The 20648-nt window shown below is 38.9% G+C and overlaps 1 protein-coding gene across 9 annotated transcripts in view; it reads left to right on the top strand.

Annotated features, from left to right (window-relative positions):
• LOC105487544 (phosphodiesterase 10A) overlaps positions 1–20648 on the top strand; it is a 661304-nt gene that overhangs the window by 529815 nt on the left and 110841 nt on the right. For all 9 annotated transcript variants that reach the window (XM_011750999.3, XM_011751001.3, XM_011751000.3 and 6 more), the window contains 2 exons: positions 18290–18410; positions 19774–19823. In XM_011750999.3, the coding sequence (XP_011749301.1) occupies positions 18290–18410; positions 19774–19823 (171 nt within the window). The remainder of the gene's footprint in view (positions 1–18289; positions 18411–19773; positions 19824–20648) is intronic.

The following is a 20648-nucleotide window of genomic DNA, read 5'->3' on the forward strand; positions in this document are numbered from 1 at the left end:
ACAGTTTACCCATGTAAATGGTGGGGGTCATTGTACAGGTTACTTCATCACCCAGTAATAAGCATAATACTTGATGGTAGTTTTTCAGATTTTTCCTTCAAAATGTTTTTACTGCAAATTTGAACTGGAAGAGCCATGCTAAGTTTACACAGAAGGAAAAAGTTTATATGAAGGTGAACATTACTTCTTTTTTTTTTTTTTTTTTTGAGACGGAGTCTCGCTCTGTCGCCCAGGCTGGAGTGCAGTGGCCGGATCTCAGCTCACTGCAAGCTCCGCCTCCCGGGTTCACGCCATTCTCCTGCCTCAGCCTCCCGAGTAGCTGGGACTACAGGCGCACACCACCTCGCCTGGCTAGTTTTTTGTATTTTTTAGTAGAGACGGGGTTTCTCCATGTTAGCCAGGATGGTCTCGATCTCCTGACCTCGTGATCCGTCCGTCTCGGCCTCCCAAAGTGCTGGGATTACAGGCTTGAGCCACCACGCCCGGCCGAACATTACTTCTTTAAGGAATGTTTTGGTGATTTCACATAGGAATGTCTCCCTGCTATTCAGATCTCTTATTAATTTGTATCTTGTATGTTATTTCTTATTTGCAATTTAACTTTGTTGTTTTGTTTTGTTTTGCTTAAAACATTTTATAGTGCTGGGCCATGAGGGACTGCATGGTAGAAGTTCCTTAACTGGCATCTGTTCTTACAGTACTGCTTGAGAACCTCCTGGCTGCAGAAGACCTAGTGTGGGATGCTTTGTTGCCTCAGCTCTTTCAAATGTATCACCTCTCAGAAAGTAAGAGAGAACTCTATAATAAAGACCTTCCCCCAAACAGGAGGAGTAACATAATCAGCTGTACCCTGTGATTTCAAATGAAACTTTGGCAACATCTGACTAGTTGTGATCATAATTATGCTCTACAACTAATCAGTCACTGAGTATAGAATTTAGAATTTTCAGTTTCTGTATGAATCTATTCATTACCTTAACTGAGTGAATGACTTGAAAATTAAGAGTACCTGAGCCTTGTGGAAATCATTAAACCACTGACCAGATAATTGTTATGCAAGCATATATTATTCCGTGAATAGAATTTTCTTTTTCTTTTTTTTTTTTTTTGAGACGGAGTCTGGCTCTGTCGCCCAGCCTGGAGTGCAGTGGCCGGATCTCAGCTCACTGCAAGCTCCGCCTCCCGGGTTCACGCCATTCTCCTGCTTCAGCCTCCCGAGTAGCTGGGGCTACAGGCGCCGCCACCTCGCCCGGCTAATTTTTTGTATTTTTTTAGTAGAGACGGGGTTTCACCGGGTTAGCCAGGATGGTCTGGATCTCCTGACCTCGTGATCCGCCCGTCTCGGCCTCCCAAAGTGCTGGGATTACAGGCTTGAGCCACCGCGCCTGGCGAATAGAATTTTCTTAAAGTCGATTGCAGTAATGTTAGAGAAGATACTCCCAGTACATGGTTGTGAAAGCCATCATTTCTTTAGTGATTATTTATGTTATTTTATTTTTTCTATTAAATATGAGCTTTCTTGGCTGATTGGCTACCGTGTTTTCCTTTGCTTCAAAATACAGGCTTGATGAGATGTCTTTACATGGCAGGTGTTTTAGATTTTTTTCTCTCCACTTAATTGTCAGCTCTAAGCTTGTCTCCATCATTCTTAATTATAGTGGCCTCTATATTTTTGAGAAGACTGAGGTTATGTGATGTGAGCCCTTGTTGTTTTGTTATTCTGTGTATCAAAATGTATTTCCATCGACTCTCTTCTTGTTTCTGTATTTGGGGTTGAGCATCACACTGGAATTTACCTTTTGAAGACTACTTCCAACACCTGCTCTTGGATCCTGTTCCTATCAGCTTTGTCTAAAGCTACTTTTATTCAGTTAAAATCATTTCTACTTGCATTTTCAAGAGATCAGGACTATGCCTCTGAGATATATTGAAATCACTCTAATCCAGTTAATTATATCAGTTGGGAATGTTTATTTCTAGTGTCTTCTTCACATGCATATATTTATTTGGTAATAATGACCATACACATATTATTTTGATTTCTGGTTTTTACTGTGCTATAAGCATTTCATGATTTTATGCAGTCTGAAATTATCTTTAGTGACTAAAAATGCCCATTGAATTTCTGTGTGATAATTTTTTACTTTTTCATTCTATTGGTAGACCTTTAGATTGTTTTTAATTTTTTGTAGACTGGTTATACTTATGTATATAGCAGTTTTATTCTTGTGAAATATTTCCTAAAGAACAATACTAGGATCCAATGTTACTAGGTCAAAGGACATGACTAATTTATGACATTTAACACACACTGTTAAGTTGGTTCAACTAAATTACTGTTACAGTTGAAGGTTTCATTGTAGTCCCATTAAAATAACAATTACATATCTTTTCACATGTAAATGGTATGACACTGTTTTAATGTTTTTATTTAAAGCAAATACACATACTTCTATATGTTAACTAGTCGTATTTCCTTTTACAAGAATGCATCTCTATTTCTTCTGTGTGTTATACATTCAAAAGAACTTCTCTGGTATAATGTAAATGACACTTAGATTTGAATTCTTACTTTGCCATTCTAATCTGAAAGACCTTTTGAAAAATAGCTTTTTAAACCCAAATGTAAAATGGGGATAAAGTCTACCAAACCTGAGAGACAGAACCAGAATAAGATTAAAATTTATGTCCTTACAATTATTTATTAGAAAACCCAAAACAAATTTAAAAAGCATAGGGGATGAATTAATGAAATATGAGAAGAAATTAATGGAGCAAAATTTAAAATATAGACTTGATTAATAATGCAAAAGATAGTTCTTTAAATACATCAATTCCATAAAATAGATTGACTTTGGCGATCTATTTAAGAAAAAACAAAATATAGGCATTAGGAATGAGAAAGGGAATATAAATATGGACACCAGGGAGGTTGTCAATAATTAAATAGAGAATAGCAAATATTATATAGTAATATAATTGCAAATTTATATGAAATGGCCAATTTTGAGGAAATTACAAATTATCAAAATTGAAGAAGAGTTAAGAAACCTGAATATACTGCTAGAGTGAAAAAACTGAAAAAATTAGGAAAAGACCACCTAAAATGACCTGAGGCTCAAAAGCTTTTGCTGAATAATTCCACCAAACATTAAAGAGGAGAAAATTTCTACATTATATGAATTGTGCACTTTAAAAGCTAGGAAAATAGCTCATCTCAAAAGGGAATATTATTTTTGACACAAAAGTTAGAGCATTAAACAAAAGAGAAAAAAGCGTTAAATTAAGAGACTGTTAACCAGTTTTATTAGTGCAAACAAAAGTTCACAAATCCTAAGTAAATGAATTCAACAGCGCTTTAAAAGAATAATTTTTCATTGCCAAAGGTGATTGGCAAATAGAAGCCTAGTGTAGTAAGTCTAATAAGGGATTGGAGCAGGCTGGTGGTAATGGAGGTAGGGGAAAATGCTTGGGTTTGGTAGAATTCTGTGTTTATTTTGGAGGGAGGGCTAGCAAGAGTTACTGATTAATCCAGACATGTGCTATTAAAAAAGAAGGAAGAAAGGAGGCATCAGGGTTTTGCCTGAGCCGCTGGAAGGCTGGGAGGCCCTCCGTGGGAGGGCCTGCAGGATGGACAGGTCAGGGTGTGTATTCAAGGGGTGGTTCCTGTCAGACAATCAGTTTTGAATGTGTTAAGTTGGAGATGCCTAATAGATTTCCAGATGGGATGATGTTAAGTAGTAAGTTGTATATATGAGACTGGAGTTTCGGTAAATGTTCTGGGTTAGAGATATAAATTTGAGATCATTAGTAATATGATGATTTAAGAACCATCCACATACAGATAGTAGCTAAAGTCATGAACTCAGATGAGATCACTTGACCGATGAGTGTGGCTCAACCCTGGAACATGACATTTAGAAGTCTGAGACTTCTAAGGGAGGAAGAACTAGAAAGGAAGACTGAAAACAATTGTCCAAGAGGTGGGAAGAGAATCAGAGGCGTATGTTTCTTTTAAAGAAAAAATTATTTAAAATAAAATAGAGCAATCAACTATGTCAAATGGTGCTGGAGTTTTAAGGGAAAGGAAGGCTGAGAGCTGGTCTTTGGGTTTGGCAGTGTGGGGTCACTGGTGACCTCAGTGAAAGCTGTTTTCTTGGAGCAACTGGAGTTTGTGAGAGAAGAGAAATTGTAGGCAGCAACAGATACAATTGTTTTATGGAGTTTTACCTGAAAAGAGAGGAGAGAAATGGATGGTAAATATATAGGAGAGCCATAAAGAGGCTACAAAAAGCCCTGGTTTTGTTTTAGTATTTTTCTCCTAAAATATGGGATAAATGACAGCATGTTTATGTATTTGTGGAAATGATTCAGTAGACAGAGAAAGTTTGATGATGCTGTGAGACAGAGAGAGGAGGATGGCCTAAACAGAGTCTTTAAGGACTTCGAGAGGCCCTATCAGCCTCCCAGATCCTCCCTATTGCAGCTCGACCTGTTCCTTCACAACTAGTTACCATTTACTCACTTTCCATTGCTTTTCTTTCTATACCATTTAAAAAGAGGTTTTCTAATTGATTGCCAGAAAAAGAAGCATAACCAAATACAACAGAGGAAGAGCTAGAAAGAAAACAATTTGTAAGAGGTAATACTTTTCTATGAATGAGTAGCAAATCTGGCTTTTAATGTTTAATCAGGTGAAGTGTAAACCAAAGTTGATTTCCTTATCCTCTAAGGGAAGGATACCGATCAGTCTTTTTCAGGACAAAGTTTTTAATCCTGGATTTTATGAAAATGCAAATAAGTTTACATTTCTGATTTACAGCAATTTTCAATAAGTTTCAAAGGCATAGTATTACAATGTGGTTCAGTGTTCAAAGTGCGGTTGACCATACAGAAGGCTGGATTAGAGTAGACATAAGTTAGAATTACCTGGAGTCAGTTCTTGTTACCTGTTGCTATGGTTTGTGTATGGTTTGTTTTGGCCCTAACAAGTCTTCTGATGAAACTCCACTCCCTCTCTTGCTTCCTCTCCGGTCATGTGATATCTGCACACACTGGTTCCCCTTTGCTTCCTCCAGGGGTGGAAACGGCCAGAAGCCCTCACCAGCAGATCCGTGAGCCAAATAAACCTTTTGTATTTGTAGATTACCTGGCCTCAGGTATTCCTTTGTAGCAGCAAACATGGACTGAACACCAATGCCCTCACTCACTCCAGCTGACAACCACAGGGCTAATGCGATGTGACCCAAGGGTAGAAGTGAAAGCGTGTGGAGGAGTGGATAGAAAACCTGTCACTTTCCAGCTCCCCAAATAGAGGTTTCTTAAAATCAGGCGTTGGCTAAGTGGTGGGCTTTGAATGGTCCAAAATGATACTTATAAACAAATACCTGGAGTGCAGGCAGGCATCCTATCTTGTTGATTATCAACACAGGATTTAGAAGCCAGAGGAACCAGTTGACAGATACAGTGTTCCAGTAAGGTAAAGTGAAATTCTGACATTTTGAATTTTGAAAATCAAAGAGCCCAGTAATAATTTCTCACCCAGATGGAAAATCACTCATTCTTCATGAAGAAGAACCCCACAGGAAGACTGCAAGAAAAGTCCATATTCACCTTATTACACAAGTTGAAATATCTTCAGGCATGCAGATTCATGTTTTGTGGAAACTGGAGAGAAAAACTCTTAGCATAAATTATGGATTGGTTGTTTTAGGCTAAATTTCTTTTCAGGAGCTTTATTGCTCCTTATGAACTATAGCCGTAGCAACCTCAGAAACCCGTGTGGAGCATCCCTCCTAAGCACGTTGGCTTCCTGTGTATATTAGTGTAAAACACTTCTCTACCGAATTGAATACAATATCCTGCTGTATGGAAATAGTTCATATTGACCCCTTAAATACTAGGGAATGCTTGCTAAAGACAGTGATCTCTTTGTACCTAAGGCAAAACCCATAATCTTAACAATAGATTACAGACCTGAACCGTTTGTCTTTTAAAGTCCGTTCCCGATTCCATGATAATTAAGTGATGCTGATGATACATAGAAGATGCATATCTTATTACTCACTATGCTAGTAGGCAAGGAGTCATTTTGTCTAAAAAATGATATCAAACGATTATGATAAAAATGTTAAAAGTGGGAACTAAACAACATTCCTCTTTCACAAGACTCTAAATTACCACCTGTTTTGCCACACCATTCTTGGCAGCCACCAGTCTATGCTAGACTAGAGATTTTGAAATCTGGTACAACAGAGGAGCTGCTTTAGGCCCCTAAAGATGGGTGGTCCCAGTCCATAAATTCAAAGGCTGTTTAAAGGTTATTTGGGGAGCATTTCTTCATTGTGTAAAAAAGAATACAATAATTTTCCAGTAATGGAGTAGATATGCACAAAATCCAATCACACGTAGATTGTGGTTTATTAAAGTTGGCAGCAAAGGCATCAGATACTTTTTTGGTCATAGGCATTTTCACGAGTTGATAATTTCTTGTTCATCTGTTTCCCTCCCCCAATAGGATTTAAACTCCATGAGAATAGTAGCCTTACCTGACAATGCTTGACACATTGCTAAATAAATATTTGCTAAAAACCTTACATATAGTCATATCTAGAAGGTATTGTGGGTTCAGTTTCAGACTACTCCAATGAAGCAAATATCACAATAAAGTGAGTCACAATAATTTTTTGGTTTTTCAGTGCATATAAAGTTATGTTTATACTCTACCGTAGCCTATAAAGTGTGTAATAATATTATGTCTAAAAATGCAATGTGCATTCACTAATTAAAAATAATGCTCGGGTGCAGTGGCTCATGCCTATAATCCCAGTGCTTTGGGTGGCTGAGGCGGGAGGATCACGAGGTCAGGAGTTCAAGACCAGCCTGGCCAACATGGTGAAACCCCATCTCTACTAAAAAAAAAAAAAAAAAAAAAAAAAAAAATTAGCCCAGCATGGTGGCAGGCACCTGTAATCCCAGTTACTTGGGAGGCTGAGGCAGGAGAATTGCTTGATCCTGGGAGGCAGAGATTGCAGTGAGCCAAGACTGTGCCTCTGCACTCCAGCTTGGGCAACAGAGTGAGACCCTGTCTCAAAAAACAAAAAAATAATAAATAAACTTATGTGTGGCTTTATTGCTAAAAAATGCTAATGATTATCTGAGTCATCGGCAAGTTGTAATCTTTTTGCTGGGGGAGATTCTTGCCTAGATGTAGATGGCTTCTGATGTATCAGCATTGTGGTTGCTGAAGGTTGAGGTGGCTGTGGCAATTTTTAAAAATAAGGCAAAAATAAAGTTTGCCGTCTCAGCAGACTGTTCTTTTCATAGAAGATTTCTCTGCAGCATGCAATGCTGTTTGAAAGCATTTTGCCCACAGTAGAACATTGGGGTTCATCCTTTCAAGCCCTGTCTCTGCCTTATCAACTAAGTTTATAGAATATTCTAAATCCTTTGTCATCATGTCAACAAATGTTCATGGCATCTTCACCAGGCATAGAAAGTGGGATTACAGGCATGAGCCACCACGCCAAGTACTAATATTTTGAAAGGAATATTTTTGGGGGGCAGTAGGTTTCAACAATGGGCTTAAAATGTTCAGTAAACTATGCCGAAAACAGATGTGATGTGCTTGCGGCTTTGTTGTTGCATTTCTAGAACACAGGCGGAGTCCATTGAATTGTAATAATCCCTATGTGTTAAGGACATGACCAGATGGAGATAATTGAATCATGGGGGCGATTTCCCCGTGTTCTCATGATAGTGAGTGAGTTCTCACAAGATCTGATGGTTTTGTAAGGGGCTTCCCCCTTTGCTCAGCACTCATTCTCTCTCCTGCCGCTCTGTGATGTGGTACCTTCCACTCTGATTGTAAGTTTCCTGAGGCCTCCCCAGTCATGTGAACTCTAAGTCAACTAAACCTCTTTTCTGCATAAATTACCCAGTCTTGGGTATGTCTTCTTAGCAGCGTGAGAAGGAACTAATACAGTGCCTTACTTACTCTCCTGTAATCCTTTGAAACAGCTCTGTGTAGCATTTCTTCTGTGCTCAGTTACACTGTAGAACAAGTGAAGGTGGCTGCTTTTTCTTTTTTCCCCATAGTGCTAGGATAGGCTCAGGATGAATATCTCCTGGTCCTTTATGTGCTGTTTAGGATTTTAAAGCTTTTTAAAGTAAGCATTTGCAAAGAATCAGTGACCTCCTCTGTGTTACCCCCAAGCTTTTCCACCCATGCCTTTGTAGCTCACAGATTTCCTTCACTGGTCATTATAGTTGCTCATTGTTGCTCATTACAGAATAGTAAGGATTTTTAGCCTGTGCTGTTTGTGTGATATAGAGCACCTTTATTTTTAACTTCTTTTCCTTTAAAATGCCTAAATCATTTTGATAACTCTATTCTTAAGAATATAAAGCATGGAAAAAAAGGGGGGCACCTTCTTGTAAAGTTAAACATAGATTTATCTTGCAACCCAGGAATTTTACTCTGATATTTGCCAAAGGTAATTGAAAACCTGTGTTCACAAAAAAGACTTCTGTAAGAATGTTCGTAGCAGGCTGTATTCATAATAGCTCAAAACTGGACACAAACATTCCAAATGTCCAGCCATAGTGCGACAGATAGACAAATTATAGTACATTAATACAACGGAATGCTACCAGTAATGGAAAGAAACACACTGCTGAAGCACACAGCACCATGGCTGAATTGCCCCGACATTCTGTTGAGCCAATGTAGCAGGTTCAAGAGAGTACATACTGTATGATTCCATTTACAAATAATTCCAAAAGCTGGCAAAACTCATCTATGGTGGGAAAAAGTCAAAAAGACTGGCTGCCTTGAGGACAGGGATTGATTAGAAAGGACTTTATGAAGAGATGAAGTGTTCTCTTTGGTAGGATGTATGTTACAAGGATTTATGCACTTGTACCTTTAAGATTTGTATCTTTCAGTGTCTGCAAATTTTACCTAAAAAACTAAAAAAAATTAACATATAATTAATACTTTTACTATTTGAAGTGGTATGGCTTAACACTTCTAAAACTACCTCTGTGTATTCTAGACTTGAGAAAATATATAAGTGTATTAAGGATATTGGCAGCCAGATTTCACATGTTGGGTGAGGTAATTACAAATACAGAAATAGGGAAGAGTGGAATATACATTGTAGTGTTTGGTTGGAACCGGAGGTATCAGAGTGAGTCATGGTTTTTCATCTCTCTTAATATATGTATATGTAAGCAGACAAATACATACAGAATGACAGTTATCAGCTTATACATACGTGTGTGTGTGTGTGTGTGTGTGTGTGTGTGTGTGTGTGTGTGTGTGTATGTATTGATGAGGTCCTTTCATATCTATCTATATCTATATCTACATCTATATCTATGTCTATATGTAATGCATTAGAAGCATTGACAGCAGTGTGATATAACTCCAACTCTTGGATTTTAAATACCATTTTCTACTAAAGGGAACTGGGATTTCTTTGGATTAGAAATGGCTGATTCAAGGGCTGGCAAAGTATGTGACAAAAAGGTAAGGAAATATTGAAGGAATCATTAGGATGTGTCAAAAGGATACAGGCGCTGTCTTGAAGGAGTTTCTGCTCGCCAAATCTGGGCCAATTTCAGCATCAAATTAAATGACAATAATCGTGGATCATGCCCTTTTGTGTAAGATAAGTCTTTGATTCCATGTTCATATGGGGGAAGTCAGGGAGGCAGCCCGGCAGGCTCACTGTTCTTCAGATTATGGCTTTCTAGCTTCATCACTTCATTGTTTCGCTGAAAAAAATTCAGAACCTCAATCTCATCTTGAGAAAACATCAGACAAACAAAATTGGCCTGTATTCTTCAAAAGTATCAAGTTCAGGAAACACAAAGACAGGCTGAGGAACTGTTCCACGTTGAAAGATGCTAAAGAAATGTGATGCCTAAGTAGCATATGTGATCTGGGATTTGAACTTAGACGAGTGAGGGATAATGATCCTTTATAGGACATTTTTGGGACAACAGGTGAACTGTGAATGTGTGTTTTTATTTAGCTAGTATTGTTGTAGAAATGTTAGATTTTCTGATCATGGTAACTGTATTTAACTTGTAAGGGAATGCTCTTTTACTTGAGAAATGCACACTGAAGTGTTTTGGAATAAAGGGGCACACCAACTTGCTCTTAAATATTAAAACATATTTATAAAACGTGTGAGTGTGTGTGTGTGTGCATGTGTGGACAGAAAGATTGATAGATACAATTTACTGATAGAATACTGAGGCAAATAAGGCAAATCGAAGTATTGGTAAATCTTAGTGTCCTGGTTTAGCTGCTGTCACAAAGTCCCATAGACCGGGTGATTTAATAAACTTCAGAAATTCACAATTCTGGAAGCTGTGAAGTTCAAGATCAGTCAAGGTGACGGCAGATCCGGGGTCTGCTGAGGATCTCTTCCTGATAATAGGCAGCTGTCTTCTTGCAGTGTCCTCACAGGGTGGAAGTGTCCAGTCCCTAATCCCATTCATGATGGCTCTGTTCTCCTGACCTAATCACTCCCCTGAAGCTCCCACGTCCTGATTGCATCACAGTGGGGGTTAAGATTTCAGCATAGGAATTTTAAGGGGGAGACAGAGATACAGTCTACAGCTTTGGGTAAAAGATGTACAAGGTGTTTCTTGTACTATTCTTGCAGTTTTCTGTAAGATTGAAATTATGTCAAAATAAAACATTATAAACAATATAAAAAGAAACAAAGGAATACTATAAAGAATGATGAGAAGAAGATATTTTTCCAGCATTGAAGTTTATATTGGAAACTGAGGAGCTCCTTTTTATGCTGTTAAATATTAATCCAATTTAACGTTTGTCTCCTTATGGCTTCTTGTTTATTGTTGGCCTTCAAGATATGTTGGTGCCACCTCATAGAATCACAGACTCTCGGGACTAACAGGGGTCACAGTTTCCATGTGATTACTGAATTGCCTCCAAACTTTTTTGGCTAAGTGGCTGTCTAACGTATGTTTACATAGCTAATTCATTTTAGCAGGCATGGGAACATTTGTCCTCCCGGTTAAACCAGCTTTTACTTCCTTTCTGAACCAATGATTAACACCGATTTGTTCATTACCATTTTATTCTGTAAAATATTGTTTCCCCCTAGACAAGAGAGTGGCTTTCCCCTGGTTCCCAAACTGTGTTCCAAATACCCCGAGGCACCACAGCAAATATACAAGGATAACAATCAGGATATATTAAAATGTCATGGGAAACACAGTGGCATATGTTGGACAGAATCTGATGTAGTTCAGTTTCAATGTTAGCTTGACATAGTTCATTTTTACTATTAGATCACTACAGTTCTTTCCTTAAGGTCTTATCTTTGTGAAGCTGTGTTTTTGGTGGTTGCTCAAATAAGACGCAAGTACTGCATGAGATCAGCATGCAACAGAATATGAAGATGGTGGTGTCCAATTTGATTCGGAAATTGTGTAGCTCCCAACTTACTCTACTTTGGAATTTTGACTCCTCTCAAATTATGAATGCTGCAGTGACGCCCAGTATAAATTTGTTGTAGGTTCTCTTAGGAAAGGCATGAAAGGACTTTATGAAGTTAAAAATGCTGTAAAAATACAAGTTCTTAACATCTTTATTAGTATACTTATTGTGATTGTTATTAGTCAAGCCATAGAATTCATGTTTACTCAATCTAATAGAGATTGATTCCTTTATCATGGGGTTTCCATAGAAGTGTCTTAGAAGTATGTGATTTGACATTGACGTAATTTGTCACCTCAGCTTTGCCTTTCATAACAGTCCTGATAAATAATAGAATGACCACAAGGCTAACAACCAAATAACAACTTTGCTTATTCTTGTACATTTGCATGTAATTTTATATTTTATAGTATATTATGGTTTGAGTGATTTGTTAACTATGTAGATAGACCTTTAATATTTGAGTTAATATGTCAATATAAAATAGTAATTACAGTAAAAAACATTTTGCTATTATGTTTGCAGTTATAATGAGAAACAAAAGGAAACAGGATGTGCTAACATATTCTATTAGATTAAATATTAGAATATGAAGCTTAATATAAACAAGAAAAAAATTTAAAACCTAGGTCATAGCTTTTCTTAGAAAGTTAGTGTTGGAAAGGGAAAGTATTTTACAGACAGTATAATTCAGCCTTCTCATTAGACAAATGAGAAAACTAAAGCCCAGGGATGTGAAATGAAATCTCATGATAAACTGTCCAATTCCCAGAATGTCTTCTTGTTCTCACTTGTTTGTAACAACCCATTTCCTGCCCAAAAGAGTTGGAGAACAGCTGGTTATTGATCTCAGCCCTGCACACAGGTCATTATTAAAGAGCCTGTTCTCAGAATTCTATGCTAAGAGGAAGGAGTCAGCCGTGTATCATTTGTATAGGGACTGAATGACTAAAAACTCCCCTTAAGATGGCTAATGCTCCTTTCTTCCACGTGAAAAATGAATAATTCAGAGAATGTATTGGTTTATTTAGAAGAAATATCGAGTGATTTTTAATCACATGAAGCTTTTGCGTGGCTGGATCTAGGTGTTCAAAGTCTATCATTATGACTTAGGTCTTTCACTATCGTTTGGCTCAGCTTTCTTTTAGGCTAGCTTCATTCTCATAGAAGCTCCTTTTAAAGACTATGGGATAAAGAAAGTACAGAACTAGTGGTTGGCGTAAGTGGAATAAGTAAGGAAGAGAGGGTGTGATAGAGTAGATTTTATCTGGAGTTATTCAGAACTTGAAATAGCTCGAATAGGGTCTGCTTACAGATGATAAAGAAAATAACATAAGTTTTGGTGACCTCAAACAATGCTCTCATATTTTAGCGTCGTTAGAATTTCAAGTGTTCCTGATTTTTATGTAAATTCTGTAATTATGTAAATACCTATCAACAGGTACCTGGGTAAGAGCAAGACTTGGACAAAAATTTGGAGCTAGAAAATAACTGAGTTTTGGCTGTTAAGATTACACTTTAGCAACAAAAATTCACAAAACTGAGTTGGAGACCAATGACTTACCATAGTCAGGTGTGCAACAAAGCAAGTAGGACCCACAAGGCTAAAGGAAGGGGGAACCAGCCCTCAGAAATGTTAGGCACCGCCCAGGAAAGCAGCAGATGGGAGAAGGGAATACGTACAGCTGAGAGAACCTCTTCCACAGCCCAGGCTCTCAATGCTTGGAAAGAGAACAGGGAGTGGCTACCACAGGTAAAAGCCTAATAGTAGCAGTTAGTAGTTTTTGGAGTTTGAAATGCAGCTTAAGAATTGCTTAGCAGGTTTCTATTCTGCCACTTTGGGTCATTGTAATTAATTGATTTATCCTGTTCTCTTTACTTGGGAAGCTCTTCCCTCAGATTTCTCCAAGTCTCACTTCTTCAGTCCCTTGCTGCATGGGGATCCTTCAGTGTGGAGTTCTGTCTCCTGCTGAGTATGTCTGTTCCAGAAGTGTATTCCCAAACTGCAGTCACCAGAGAGTGTGTTTGAGAACCCATTGTGGCTCATTTTTGAGACAAACCTTGAGCTAAAACTTCACTGATTACCTGATCTCCATGAGCCCCTTTTGATTGGTACACCTCAGTGGAGTTTGGGTCTCTTAATAATTAGTACTGCATTGCATTCCAGCCTGGGCAACAGAGCTAGACCCTGTCTCAAAATAATAATAATAATAAAGAATTAATGTCAGTGTAGAGCTCATGTCCAGTGGTTCCCCAAGTCTAGTAATTCTGCGTGCCCCCATAATATTCAGTCACCCAGGTAAATGGCTGCAGACCTCTTTGGGAAAGGTAGGCGGGAGATCTATGCTATAAATTTTGGGCAGCACAGTAGGATTCTTCTTCAAGGGGACCTTGCTTTCTCTTTCTATATTTAAGGAGTTCTGGGCCTGCGAATTGGCTCATGTCTGGGAATTCAGTGAAGTATTCTGACCTTCTCTTGTGGTCATCAAGTCAGATTTTTGTTCATTTAAGCCACAACATTTCTGTTTAAACAAATGAAAAAAAATATGTCAATAGGCTGCCCTGTTCAGTTCCAGGGACACTGTTGTCTTTGTTTTGTGTTGCTATACCAGAATACTACAGACTAGGAAATTTATAAATAAAATAAATTTATTTCTTACAGTTCTGGAGACAGAGAAGCCCAAGGTCAAGGTGCCTGCATCTGGCAAGGACCTTCCTGCTGCATCATCCCATGGCAGAAGGTGGAAGGGCAAGAGATCACGCTTTAGAGAGAGAGGAAGGTGGCCAAACTCATCCTTTTATTCAGAAACCCACTGCTGAGATAACTAACTCACTCCCCCAGTAATGGTATTAATCTGTTTATGAAGACAGGGCCATCATGTCCTAATCACCTCTTAAGGTTCCACCTCTCCATACTGTTGCACTGGGGATTATTTAACACAAACTTTGGGAGATACATTTAAACCATAGCACTCCACCCCTGGCCACCAAAATTCATGTCCTTTTAACATGTAGTATGCATTAATTACATCCCAATGGCCTCAAAGTTCTTAACTTGTACAACATCAGTCCAGAGTCTCATCTAAATCCGGTGTGAGTGAGACTCAAGGAACAATTCTTCCTGAAACAAACCTTCTCCAGCTTTGAGCCTGTGAAATCAAAATAAGTCATCTACTTCCAAAATTCAATGGTAGAACAGGCATAGGATTGATACTCCCATTCCAAAGAGGAGAAATAGACAAGAAAAGGGGTAACTTGTCCCAGAAGTCCAAAACTCAACAGAGAAAACAACATTGAGTTTTAAAACTGCAGAATAATCTTCTTTGACTCCATTCCTCCCATTCTGGGCACACTGGAGTGGGAATTAGGCTCCTCAAGGCCTTGAGTGTCCTTGCCCCTATGACTTTGCTGGGGCCAGCCCACACTTCAGCTCTCACAGGTTGGTGTCTCTCATGCCTGAGCTTCTTCAGAATTGTGGAGTTGCATTGGTAGCTCTACATTTTGGAGCCTCTGAGATGGCCTCACTCTCAGGGCTCCACTAGCCATTGGCCTACTGGGGGCTCTCTGTGGGGGCTCCACTGCTGCAACAAGTTTGTCCGTGGGCCCCAGGCTGTCTACGACATCCTTTGAAATCTAGGTAGAGGCTGCCGTGGCACCACAGCTCATGCAGCCGGCAAGTTGGCAGTTAGTGCTATGTGGATACCACTGTGACTTACTGTTTGTGCCCTCTGGAGGTGCGGCAGGAGCTGCACTTGAACTCACTCGAGCCGTGGCCGGGCTCACACTGTGAAGGAATGCAGGGAGTAGAGTTCTAAGTTGTCTGGGCGGCAAAAGCTGAGGTTCCATGGACACCTTTCTGGAAACCTTGCCCTCAAGGCCCTGCTCTGAGCCTGTGATGGGAGGGATGGCCTCCAAGATCTCTGAAGCAGCTTTACGGTCTTTCTCCCGTTTTGTCTTGATAAATGGCACCCAGATACTTGAGTTCATTGCCCTTAAGTTCTGCTTTCTATATAGCCCTGGGACATGGCTACAGATCAGTCAAGTTCTTTGTGACTTCATTAGGATGGCTTTTACTCCAGTTGCCAGCATCTTGTTCATTTCCATCCAGTACCTCATCAGAATAGCCTTTATTGTCCATGTTTCTATCAGCTTTCTGATTGTGACCACTTAAGTAATTCCTAAGAAAGTTAAAGCCCTCCCTGCAGCTGTTGTTTTTTTCTAAGCCCACACCAGAATTTCCCTTCATGCTTCCTTGATTGCAGTCTAGGCTCTTCACAGCCATTTCCTCCAAGTTCTTCTGGCCTCTACTCATTTCCCAGTCCCAAAGCTGCTTCCACATTGTTAGATATTTGTTATTGCCATAGCCCCACTTGCTGGTACCAGTTTTCTGTTTTAGTCCATTTTGTGCTGCTGTAATAGAGTATCTGAGACTAGGTAACTCATACAGAACAGAAATTTATTTCTTACAGTTTGGGAGGCTGAGAAGTCCTGGGTTGAGGGGCCTTCATTTGGTGAGGGCCTTACTGCTGTGTCATCCCATGGCAGAAAGGACAAGAGCGAGAGAATGTACAAGAGAGAGAAGGGAAGAGGACCAAAGTCATCTTTTATCAGGACCCTGCTCCCGTGATAACTCATTCACTCTCCCGATCACATCATGATTCCATTCACAAACACCATGATTCCATTCACAAACACCATGATTCCATTCACAAACATCATGATTCCATTCACAAGGCTCTGCCTTTTAAAGGGCCCGCCACTCAACATTGTTGCGTTGAGGATGAAGTTTCCAAAACGTGAACTTTGGAGGAAATGTTCAAACCATAGCACCTGGGATCAAGCAGCCGTGCTGAATATTTCTGTGACCAGATTCCTCCGCAGCTCTACTTCTGTTGGTTGTGCTGACAATACCCACCTTGTCTCTGAATGTGAAGTGCTCCCACTTGTCCTCTGCCACATCAATATCGCATCTTCTGGGTGAATTCAAGGAACACAGCCATATGGCAGTAGTTCCCACATTAATTCCTGGCCCACACCAGAGCCAGGTATATATTCACATATTCCAGGACTCCCCCTGTAAACGTATTTCTCATGGCCTTGGTGAAGGCGGGCATCCCTAGGACATAGCCAGGGGATTGCCAAACTGGTCTCCCGTTATCAGGCAAATCCAGCATTCCAATCTTGCTAAGCCTTTGAATATATACCAGGGAAGTTCTGAGGTTTCAACCTCGTGGAGCATCGGCCACTTTTGGGGACAGATTTCAGCCAACCTAGCGCTAGCACACTGAACCCAAGCTGGTGCTCTCATATGAAAACCTGCCATATTTACGTATTGATTCCCTTCCAACTAGAATGTGAGCTCACTGAAGACAATAGATGTAATAGTTTCACTGTTCTAGGGTCTCTGATGACTAGAAGAGAGCCTGCTCTAGTGCATTGTCTGGGTGTTCAGTGGTATTTGTCCAGTCATTGACTGGTTGGTTACTTATTTGTTCATTCAACAGATATTTATTGAGTATAGTGCTCAAGAAAAACAGCAAGTAATAGACCTTTAGAAGTGGAAGTTATCCGAATGATCAAGAAGCAGAAAGATGGCCAGGGTTGGGACAGTGAGGGTAGAGGGAATGGGGTGTGAGATGAAGTTTTGAGCTGGATAGTAACCATGCTTTGCAGCGTGTGGTGTGTTTCCATGTGAGGCGTTTTTGTCTATTATTCCAAGTGCAGTAGGAAGCCCCAGGAGTGTTTTAAGCCAGGGAGAGACAGAATTTTATATTTCAAGTTTACAGTACCTGGCGTCTTGAGACTAGGTTTAGTAAGACAAGTTTGGGAGCAGGGAGATTCATTGGAGGACTGTTTTTTATTCCTCTAGAGAATACACAGTGTAGCTTGAACTAGAGCAGGGTGGGGGTTGACATCTCCCTGTCCACCTGCTGTTGTCACTGGTGCCATGATGAAGCCTTGTGCTATGGACATGCTGTGGGGCTGCTGCTGTGGGGACAGTGGCTGCAGTGCAAGCGTCTAACTCTTGCTATGGTGGCAGGGATGAGAGCAGACCAAGGAGGAGCCATATAGATGGAAAGGAATGGAAAATTAGAGTGGCACACGGGACACTTGTTTCACCCAGTGCAGCGACTGCAGCAGACTTTTCTAACATCTTACAGAGGTGCACTCAGCAAGCTCTTCTATGATATTATTTTTACTAATCCAGTTGCCTCATATATATAAAACTTCAGAAACAAAGTTAAACTTTGTAACAGCGCTATTTTAATATAAATAGGCTGCATAGATGCAGTCTATGGATAATTCTAAATAAGAAGTCGGCCAGGCGCAGTGGCGCATGCCTGTAATCCCAGCACTTTGAGAGGCTGAGGCAGAGGGATCACTTGATCTCAGGAGTACGAGACTAGCCTGGGTAACATGGTGAAAGCCTGTCACTACAAAATATACAAAAATTAGCCAGGCATGGTGTGGTGGTGTGTGCCTGTAGTCCCAGCTGCTTGGGAGGCTGAGGTGGGAGGATGGCTTGAGCCCAGGAGGTGGAGGTTGCAGTGAGCTGAGATGGTGCCACTGCATTCCAGCCTGGGTAACAGAGATAGACCCTGTCTCAAAATAAATAAATAGTCATAGTAATTTTAATTTTCAATCTACTTGTTTTATAAAATAGATTATAATATTTAAATCATGCTATAAGAGCATAATGAATAGCTTAGTGTATTAAGTCACATAATAGTATGTTTTACAGACTAAGGAATTTTTATTATATTTTATTTAAACTCTGTTTTTATTTTTGTTATTTTTAATCCAAAGTACCAAGATACGAATATGCAGGGAGTTGTATATGAACTAAACAGCTATATAGAACAACGGTTGGACACAGGAGGAGACAACCAGCTACTCCTCTATGAACTGAGCAGCATCATCAAAATAGGTAAGAAGCATTTTGTGTTCCTCTTAGAAAAACTGGGCAAAGATTCTTTTACAAAAAGCAGTAAAAAAAATTTACTTACTAAGGGGCAGATGAAAGTCATTTATATTTACTTCTATTTCTGGACTAAATTTGAAGTGAAAATTTTTATTATGAAACTACCAGAGTGAGTCAAACCTAAAACTTTCTAAATTATCTAATCCCAAATAAGTATCTGCCTGATATATACATGTAAAATACTATGCCTTCTAATTCACACCTAGTTTCCTTTGGAAAGTATAGTTTTATTGAATTAAATCACATCTTTATAAAATGTATTAATTTAAAAGAGAGAATAAGCATTTTAAATATATTTGGGTAAATGACAATTTTATATACCATTTAAGAAATGGGTTATGTTGTGAATAGAATGGGGAAAGTTATATCAGAAAAGTAGTATTTTAGAAGGATGCACTTGTTTTTAGGACACGTTTTTCAGAAGGATACCCACTATGACAATTGTATCTTTCATTTTTCTTTTGTTTTTTAATTTGAAAATAAAAATATTAATGAGACCAACTGTAGTGATCACATTTATTGTATATTTAAGTATATGCTAGGCACCTGTCTATGCATATTATATGCATTAACTGGCTTATTTTTATTATGGTCTTGTGAGGTTGTTTTTATTATTACCACTATATTACTGATGAGGAAGCTGTAGAACAGAGAGGTTAAACATCTTACCCAAAGTGACACAGGTAAAAAGGAGTTATTTTAGTGATGAAGAAGCTATAGAACAGAGAGATTAAACATCTTACCCAAAGTGACACAGGTAAAAAGGAGTTAAGTAGGGGTTTAAATTGAGGCAGTCCCTCCAGAACTTACACTGTTAACTGCTATAGTTGCCTTCAGATGACCCCAAAGCAATTTTAGGTAAGTTAAATTATGTTTGCTTCAGTGACAATTACAGATAAATACATCGGCTTTTTAGGTTGAGAATTAATGTTGGTTAATTAATATTATAAATATCACTTTTGGTATTTTAAAAACTTTAAAAATTAAACAATTCTCAAATTTAAAAAATATTAAATGATTCTGAATACTTACAGTTCAACAAATATGTTACTATGTAGTACGTTGACTGCTATATGCATTTGAGGATATCATATCTTAAATTGTATACTCACTGATGAAACATGTAGAGGATATTTTCATTATGCTGTTGAGTAAGGCCATAAATGATTCTGTTCCATTTACTGCATGACCATTGATTCTGTTAACAAATCAGTTTGAAAGACTCACATCTGCCGCTCACCGTAGAGAATGCATACATGTTAGATTCTCCCACTGAGCTCAGTTCTTTCTTTTCTTATTACTTTGGCAGCCACAAAAGCTGATGGATTTGCATTGTATTTCCTTGGAGAGTGCAATAATGTAAGTATCTAAATTTAGATTTTGGTGCTCTAGATAAGAAAATATCATAAGCTCCTTTAAAAAAGTTATAAACAACAGACATTTCATGATTAAGTATTTTTCGTTTAAATTCATTTTGGTTTTAGTTTCTATATTTGGTTGTTACCAGTCAAGCATTTTACCGACATGGCAACATTTAGGCATAAAATCGTGTGTGTGTGTGTGTGTGTGTGTGTGTGTGTGTGTGTGTGTATGTGTGTGTTTCCTTTGGTTTGTAGTACCCTCGGTTATAAATGGTGTTTCTAGATTTAGTGTTTTGTGTAAAAGTTATTTGGCACTGTGAGCTTGGATGTTGTAGGGGAATTCCTGTACCCTCTTTACACATGATCTACAGAAAGTTGAACATTTTCTTGGTGATTTGTAAAGTTTTTGCAGATGACTCTAAAACTCCTAGGGTGTAGTCCTAGGGCTCTGAGTTTAGATCCCTAAGCTGCCTTACTGTAGTAGGCTCAGGCCAGGCAAGGAATGGGGATTCTCAGCTCTGGCTGTTCCAGTCTTCTGCTGGCAGCCCGGATGCTGCGTTTCTGGTCTAACTTACCTGGAGCACAGCCCACCGTAAAATGCAACATACATAGGCACTTCCAAAAGTATTTCAAGATGTTCAATTACTGGCATTTGATTTTTGATACAGTATTAAAAAGTATACATATTTTAGCATAACATGAGCTAATAATACTAATATTCATAACTTTAATGTATAAATTTCCTCATAAATTTATTTGACACATTTTTGCTTCACATTTCTTATGTGTTAGGCATTGCTATCTGAGATTTGGAATGTATTTT

Source organism: Macaca nemestrina, chromosome 5, assembly GCF_043159975.1.
Source record: "Macaca nemestrina isolate mMacNem1 chromosome 5, mMacNem.hap1, whole genome shotgun sequence".
In the NCBI taxonomy this organism is placed as follows: Eukaryota; Metazoa; Chordata; class Mammalia; order Primates; family Cercopithecidae; genus Macaca; species Macaca nemestrina.